This window comes from Garra rufa, chromosome 19, assembly GCF_049309525.1.
Source record: "Garra rufa chromosome 19, GarRuf1.0, whole genome shotgun sequence".
Taxonomy (NCBI): Eukaryota; Metazoa; Chordata; class Actinopteri; order Cypriniformes; family Cyprinidae; genus Garra; species Garra rufa.
Genome location: NC_133379.1, coordinates 37,823,894 through 37,832,116, shown reverse-complemented (window position 1 = coordinate 37,832,116; position 8,223 = coordinate 37,823,894). Strand labels below are relative to the sequence as shown.

At 34.9% G+C, this 8,223-nt stretch overlaps 2 protein-coding genes and 2 non-coding genes across 4 annotated transcripts; 1 reads left to right on the top strand and 3 right to left on the bottom strand.

The window, feature by feature from the left end:
- The first annotated feature begins 3,047 nt into the window (after positions 1-3,047).
- Positions 3,048-3,560, top strand: hwa (huluwa). Its single transcript, XM_073824054.1, has 3 exons — positions 3,048-3,065; positions 3,133-3,319; positions 3,394-3,560. Exons 1-3 carry the CDS (start codon positions 3,048-3,050, stop codon positions 3,558-3,560), a joined length of 372 nt encoding a protein of 123 aa, XP_073680155.1.
- Positions 3,561-4,587: 1,027 nt separating this feature from the next.
- On the bottom strand, positions 4,588-8,223 carry rpl37 (ribosomal protein L37). The gene is made up of 4 exons (XM_073824708.1): positions 8,145-8,223; positions 6,681-6,816; positions 5,544-5,628; positions 4,588-4,691 (listed from the first exon to the last, which is right to left on the bottom strand). Exons 1-4 carry the CDS (start codon positions 8,145-8,147, stop codon positions 4,622-4,624), a joined length of 294 nt encoding a protein of 97 aa, XP_073680809.1. The 5' UTR covers positions 8,148-8,223; the 3' UTR covers positions 4,588-4,621.
- LOC141293204 (small nucleolar RNA SNORD72) lies at positions 4,842-4,919 on the bottom strand. The gene has a single exon (XR_012340676.1). It is a non-coding gene; the product is annotated as a small nucleolar RNA SNORD72 (small nucleolar RNA).
- On the bottom strand, positions 5,704-5,782 carry LOC141293205 (small nucleolar RNA SNORD72). The gene has a single exon (XR_012340677.1). It is a non-coding gene; the product is annotated as a small nucleolar RNA SNORD72 (small nucleolar RNA).

The window sequence follows — 8,223 nt, the reverse complement described above, 5'->3', positions numbered from 1 at the left end:
ATCTTATTTGCACGTTCACTTTGTAAACACTGGGTCGGGACCAATCTGCACCAAAGTAGGGCGATTTTGAAGTTGGGATTTTGAAAATGAGATGGGAGTTTTTCGACAAACCCTAACTGTCTTGAACTGGAATACACAGAGTTCATGCAGAGCTAGACAAAACGAGCATTTGAGATTAAAAAGTATATAAATTGTAAATGTTTTTAGAAAATAACCAATCGTTTCGCCAGATAAGACCCTTCTTCCTCGGCTGGGATCATTTAGAGCCCAGTTTCAAGCTGCATTTAAACTGCATTTTGGAAGTTCAAACTAAGGGGCACCATAGAAGTCCATTATATAGAGAAAAAATCCTGAAATGTTTTTGGTTATTGCAGACCATTTCCTTACGACTAAAGAAAGAAAGACATGAACATCTTGGATGACAAAGGGGTGAGTGCATTATCTGTTAATTTTTGTTCTGAAAGTGAACTACTCCGTTAAGGACAAAAATGTCCACATTGAAACCCATTAAAACTGCAATTTTTTAACCCAGGGACATTTGACTATAAAATGATGCAATATTTGCTAATAGGCCATCATTCTATCGGCAAGGCTTCAAATTTGTACCATTTTTACTAGATTTTGGCATTTTTTATATTTTGGCATGTACCTTTTTTTTAATCTAACACTACATAAAAATATAAATGCCTCAAAATTAATGTTGTTGTTCTGCATTGAAACACCCAAGAATCTAATAAGCAAAGAAAAAAAAATCTGCTCTGCATTTCTGCATTAAGTATATGGAAAATTACTATTTTAATTTTTTTCATAAAAAACACCTGTGGCATTATGCAAACAAACCAGATTTTAAAGGGATACAATTCTGAAAATTAATGAATGTTTGGTATCTGGATAGAACAGATGGCTAAAAAATCAACATAAAAGTGAAAGTGGAAAAAAATATAAATAAATCATATTTTTATGACAGTTTTTGGACATTGACATTTTTGTCCATTTTGCACCCATGTGTAACTTTTTTTAAGGGTTAATACAGTGGTTTGTAGAAATGGTCATTTAAAACTTTAGTAAACTTTAGTAATTTGCCATTTTCATATAGGTTAGTGTGGTTTTGTACATGAAACTATAACATGATAAAAGCAAGGGATTACTGTTTTACCATATTCAAAAATGCCATAAATTTGTTTTGAATATTCTATTTTATGGGAAAACTTTGTTTTCGTACCATGTTTCTTTGGTAATTTGATTGACATATACCCACTTGAGAATAAGAATGTCAATGTAATGTCCAAAAAGCGTGGTATTACCATGATATCATATTCAATAATAGCATAAATTTGTTTTGATTGTGATATGTTATAGGAAAATAAGTTTTAATATGATTCTTTGAATTGGTATTTTCAAACCATGATAGTTTGCATCTTTTTATATAGTGGAGTATTTACATTGAAAAATACCATAGATTTTGATTTATATATTATGTGAAAATTACCGCATGCACTTTTTATGAAGTAAAGCAAAGGTCAGTGCTGGGTAGATTGCTAAATTGTAGTTCGCTACCGATTCAAAATTACATGACAATAATTGTAGTTGGTAACGTAATCCATTACATTACACATTTGGGTGATTTAATCGGACTACTTTTAGATTACTTTTGACCCAACTCCTTAATCACATTGATTTAAATAGGATAATACTGTACCATATTGGTATAAAAATGCAAAGAAAATACAAATACAGTTGAAGTCAAAAGTTTACATACATTTACAATTATTTTACCAAAATAAGAAGTATCATACAAGATGCATGTTATTTTTTGTTTAGTAGCTACTGACCTGAATACGATATTTCATATAAAAGATGTTTACATATAGTCCACAAGGGAACATAATAGTGGAATTTATAAAAAAAAAAAACCTCGTTCAAAAGTTTGCATACATTTGATTTTTAATACTGTGTTGTTACCTGAATGATCCACAGTTGTGTTTTTTTGTTTAGTGATCGTTGTGCATGAGTCACTAGTTTATTCTGAACAGTTAAACTGCCTGCTCTTCTTAAAAATATCCTTCAGGTCCAGAGGTGAACAGTAGTGAAGTATTTTTTGTACTTTTTCTTTGGAAAACTTTTACTTCACTACATTCCAAAGCATAATGTCAGACTTATTTTTACTTTTAATACTTAAGAACATTAAAAATCGAACTCTCTTGTACTTCAGTAAATATTTGAATTACTTTTACTTGAGTGAAAGTACTAGATTTCTAATGTAATTAAGTATTAAATGATATTTAAAAACATTTCACATAGTGCGGTAAAAAGTACAATATTATGCTTTGGAATGTTGTGAAGTAAAGTTTAAAAAGAAAAACACTGAAACTGAAAACTTTTTCAATTTGAAGATCAGGGTAAATTGAACTGATTTTGTTTTCTGGGAAACATGTAAGTATCTTCTGTAGCTTCTGAAGGGCAGCACTAAAAGAAAAAAAATGATATTTAGGCAAAATAAGAAAAATGCACACAACTTCATTCTGTTCAAAAGTTTTCACTCCCTGGCTCTTAATGTATTGTGTTTCCTTCTGGAGCATCAGTGAGTGTTTGAACCTTCTGTAATAGTTGCATATGTGTCCCTCAGTTGTCCTCAGTGGGAAAAGATAGATCTCATTGTTGGAAAGAGTTAAAATACACAAAAATGCTTTAAAACCAAAGAATTTGTTGGACCTGAAGACTGTTCTGAAGAACAGCGGACAGTTTAACTGTTCAGGACAAACAAGGGACTCATGAACAACTATCACTAAACAAAAAACAGCTTTGGATCATTCACGTAACAAAATAAGAATCATGTGTATGTAAACTTTTGAACAGGGTCATTTGTATAAATTCTGTGGATTATATGAATACATCTTTTATGTGAAATATCTCATTCAGTTCAGTACTAAATAAAAAATAATCTGCATTTTGTATGATCCTTTATGTAAAATAATGAACATTTTGCAGATCCTCTAGGGTGTATGTAAACTTTTGACTTCAACTGTATACAGTACTGTCCAAAAAGCATGGTTTTCTGGGTCCAAGTGAAATGTAAGGTCAAACTTGCCATTACCCTTGAGTAATTTAACTGTTTGACTGCACTGGTTACAGTTCTCAATCCCGATGAATTCCATGCGTAGAAGCAGCACCATGGAGCTGGAGAGCGCTCCTCTGGATAAAATCCATGTGGAATGCGAGTCTGCCAGCGTCATTCCACCAGAGAACTCCTGCTATGTGGCATCATCAAGCCCCTCAGCTGAGGGTTCAGGACTGGACAGTGACTTTGGAGCCAGTGCAGGTCAGTTTTTAGACTTCAAAAGCACTACAGTCAGAGTTTTTCCATTCTTTGAATTCTCCTAATTGTTCATTTAGGTGTATCTCTGCGTATCCTTTCTATGGACAGTGATGGTTTCCCGGGCTCTGCCTGGGCATCAGCTCTGGAATGGGATTACTACGACCCAAGTTACGTCACTCAGAACCACATCCCGAAACACAGACCTCACGCACCCCCCATCACCACCAAACAGTACTGGGTCTAGAGCCTGAGCTCCATAGAGAGACTAAAGAACTCCAGAACAAGACTCAATTCAGCCATTCTCACTCTAGAACTTCAGTTGAGCTGAGTCTAGATTTATCTGGGTTTAATGCACTTAAAAAATGTTCACTTGCTGTTTTAACTGCAACACATCACATTGTCAAATCACACACGATAAAAAAAAAATATTCACGTTCACAGCTTACTTCTGCAGCAACTCCAAACAGGTTTGTTCTGTTCACAAAAATGCGTTGATAGGATCACTTCTTTGTTGTTCTCACTTTAGATCACTTTGATTGACACATTAAGTTTTTCACCGTTTTGTTACTTTTATATGTTTGCACGTGATTCTCAGCATGGAGTTACTGAGGTTTTCAGAAGAGGCTGTTTTGAGTTCTTCACAATTTTGACACCCCACACATTTTTGTATTTGTAAACAAAAAAAGTATTTAGATTGTGCCTGAATTGAATAATAAAGTTTTAAAATACAGGGCCTTGTTTTATTGCTCTGGAGCTCTTACTAGATGAGCCCCAGAGACAGATCTTCAGTAAAGAACTCCTAACTAACAGGAACCAGATGAGTCCTCTGCAATCTGACTTTGATGCAACATGGAACTTTTGCACTATTGACACACTATTGTCCCATTTTAATACACTGTAAGGTTGCTTTGACACAACTTGTATTGTAAAAAGCGCTGTATTAATAATCTTGACTTCCTGTGAACATCTAATGCAAATATTACTCACAAATGTATCAAAATGATTGGAGTTCTTAGCAAGATTCTTGGTTTCTTCATAAATGCATTAGGATTTTATATTATAGAACAGCAGATCCTGTTATTAAAGTCTAAAAGCTGGTGAACAAAATCTTCATAAAACCACACCAGCAGATAAAACTGGTAAAGACTGACTAATTTCACCATATTACTCTTTATATAAAATATTCAAGCATTGATATTTTGCAAAGTCACTTGTTTTCAAATGGTTTAAGTACCAAGCCTGTTTGTGAGACAAAAAGATGCATTCAGACAGACTTTTCAAACACCACTTTTTATTGGAAACAGGTTATGAGGAGCTGGACGCAGCCACTGCTGCCCGACGGGGCTTGGGCACGGTTCCCTCACGGAAACCATTTCTGAAACAAACAAAAAACATACATGAGTCACAGGATAATTGCTCTAGAGATAATTCACAAGCCGATAACAGGACTGTATGTGTCTCAAATCTATTAATCAAGGCCTTTCCAACATTAATTTAAAAAACCATCCTAAAGCATGCAGGGTCAGGCTTACCTCAGTATAAAATTGATATCACTGGACAGTCATTTGTTCAGACATTTATTTTTTGACATCACTGGTAAGCCACTGTATAAATGCTAATTTAACCCGACTACAGCCACTCAGGTTTTAGGCAAGTAACAAATCACAGGATGTACAGAGATGATCTCAATTGATGACAAAAAAATGTGACCCTGGACCACAAAACCAGTTGTAAGTAGCACAGGTATATTTTGTAGCAATAGGCAAAAATACATTGCATGGGTCAAAATTATTGATTTGTTTATGCCAAAAATCATTAAGATATTAAGTAAAGAACATGTTCCATGAAGATATTTTGTAAATTTCTTACCGGAAATATCAAAACTTAATTTGAATAGTAATATGAATTGCTAAGAACGTCATTAGGACAAGTTCAAAGGTGATTTTCTCACTATTTTGATTCTTCTGCACCCTCAGATTCCAGATTTTCAAATAGTTGCATCTTAGCCAATAACAAACTATACATCAAAGTAAAGCTTATTCAGCTTTGTATAAATCTTTTTTTATCACTGATTCTGTGGTCAAGGGTTACAAATATAACAGCACCAAACTCTGTACCCTGCTTTGAACTTCACTGTGGTAATGTCAGATAATATGCAAAGAAAAAGCTCAATTTGATATCACACACAAAATTACAAAAAGGCAAAATGCACAAACGTCTAACTCACCTGAACCTGCGGAAAACAACCTTCAGGTGTCTCATGCGGCCAGTTCCTGTGGTGCCGCGTCTCTTGGCCTTAACACTCCAGTTGTCTACGAACAAAAAACGAGTACATTTCAAATGCATGAAAATAAAATGCATTCCTCCAGCAATGCATAAACATCTCTGGCTTACCTCAGTTCAAAACATGATATCACTGGACAGTCATTTGTTCAGACATTTATTTTTGGGCATCACTGGTAAGCTTTGATATGCCAGACAGAACACGTGCTTTTGCCGTTATTTCGCAAAGAATAGTTCACTCAAATTTAAAAATGTATGGGGTTTTAATTTTAAACCATCACAACTGGTCAAAGAGTACATCATGCTTCAAGTGAAAATGTTTAGAACTGTTTTTGCTTATAAGCAGTGCTTTATCGGTGCATACTACTTTTCTGATTCAGAAGAGACGACTGTTTCACTGGAGAAAGCAATATTATGGATAGAAGACTCATAAAACATCCTAATGAGGGATTTGTTTCTTAAAAACAAGCATCTTTTTGCTTCACAAGATGTTAATTGATTGACTGGATTACTTGCGGATTACTGTGATGTTTTTATCAGCTGTTTGGACTCATTCTGACGGCACCCATTCACTCCAGAGGATCCAATGGTGAGCAAGTGATGTAATGCTACATTACATAAATTTATTTATGGATGAATATAAAGTCTTATAGCATGCCAATTAATAAGAAGTGCTAGATCTGTGCATACTTCTCTCCTGATTCAGAAGAGACAACTTTTTCACTGGAGAAAGCAATATTATGGATAGAAGACTCATAAAACACCCTGATGATGGAGTTGTTTCTTAGAAACGAGCAGCTTTTTCCTTCACAAAATGGACTTGATTACTTGTGGATTATTGTGACGTTTTTATCAGCAGTTTGGACTCTCATTCTGACGGCACCCATTCACTCCAGAGGATCCAATGGTGAGCAAGTGATGTAATGCTGCATTACATATTTTCATTTTTGGATGAACTAATCCTTTAATATTACTTATGCTTTGTCAATATGAAGTCTTTTAGCATGCCAATTAAGATATTTGAATCAAAAACAACCAAATTTTGAACTATGATAGTTTATTCACAAATAAAGACACTTACACTTTCTCTTGCGCTTGGCAGGGTAGCCACACTTTCCGCAGGTGGACTTCTGCAGGTGATACGCCTTGGATCCACAGCGGCGGCACAGAGTGTGCGTCTTATTGTGACGCTTACCGAAAGATGACGTACCCTTCGTCTGGAAAAAAAAAAAAAAAAAGAAATATAATCAATCACATTACTACTTGTAACTTAAGAGTAGTTCACTTCCAGAACAAAAATGTAGAGATAATGTACTCACCCCCTTATCATCCAAGATGTTCATGTCTTTCTTTCTTCAGTTGTAAGGAAATTGTGTTTTTTGAGGAAAACATTTCAGGATTTCTCTCCATATAATGGACTTCTATGGTGCCCCTGAGTTTGAACTTACAAAACGCAGCTTCAAATGGCTCTAAACAATCACAGCCGAGGAAAGAAGGGTCTTTTCTAGCAAAACGATCGTTCATTTTCTAAACAAAATTACAATTTATATACTTTTTAACCTCAAACGATCTTGTCTAGCTCTGTGTTCACTCTATGTGGAGATTATAAAGTATATAAACTGTAAATGTTTTTAGAAAATAACCGATCGTTTCTCTAGATAAGACCCTTTTTCCTCAGCTGGGATCATTTAGAGCACTTTGAAGCTGCAGTTAAACTGCATTTTGGAAGTTCAAACTCAGGAGCACCATAGAAGTCCATTATATGGAGAAAAACCCTGAAATGTTTTCCTTTAAGACTGAAGAAAGAAAGACATGAACATCTTGGATGACAAGGGGGTGAATACATGATCTGTAAATTTTTGTTTTGAAAAGTGAACTACTCTTTTAAATGCTCCCTTTCATGACAGCTGACTCAAAACATAGGTTTGGATAATGTTATGTCCATGTAGACAGCTCACTATGTTGACAGTTCCCTAGCTGACTAGATTCTGAGACGACTCCAAGCTTTCTAACTTAATTAGGTTACTCACTAGGTAGAAGCAAGCTAAAGTTTAAGCTATGATGGCATCGAGTACGTTTAGGAAGAATAACACAAAATACTTAAATGTAACTAGATAAGTGTCTAGAAAGGCATTTTAATAAGATCCAACATAGTCAAGCATGTTTGCAGAAAGGCTAACCATATAAACGTATGCCACTAAAGTCACTCAGAAATACAACTCGCTTCGTAACTGATCTTTTTAGACATTTAAATAGTGTATTAACAACGAAAACTATGTATACATTGTTAATTTATTAATGGAGATCGTTTTAAAGCTAACCGGTGTATTTCTTGAGCTCGCTAGAACTGTACGGAAAGCTAAGCGACATGCTAACTGATTTAAAAAATCTTTTATAATCTCTCATTATCGAGGAAATTACACACATAATAGATGATACTGAGTCTTGAACATATATGCTTGTGATATTAATAATGGTAGTGATTAAAAACAAGCCATGAATCAGATGTTAGAGGATTTTGAGGGCAAGGCGCTGCGAAACTCACCATCTTTCCTCAGAGCTGATTCGAAAGAGACCGGAAAAGACGCTGGTGTAGCATTAAAACACTACCGGCGTGCTTTCGG

Excerpts from the sequence above, each read along its gene's own strand:
- rpl37 (XM_073824708.1), bottom strand. Across the intron at positions 5,629-6,680 it reads TGCCAAGCGCAAGAGAAAGT|ACAACTGGAGTGTTAAGGCC; the intron begins GTAAGTGTCTTT and ends TTTTGTTCGTAG. Across the intron at positions 4,692-5,543 it reads GTTGTTTTCCGCAGGTTCAG|AAATGGTTTCCGTGAGGGAA; the intron begins GTGAGTTAGACG and ends TGTTTGTTTCAG.
- hwa (XM_073824054.1), top strand. Across the intron at positions 3,320-3,393 it reads TGACTTTGGAGCCAGTGCAG|GTGTATCTCTGCGTATCCTT; the intron begins GTCAGTTTTTAG and ends TTGTTCATTTAG.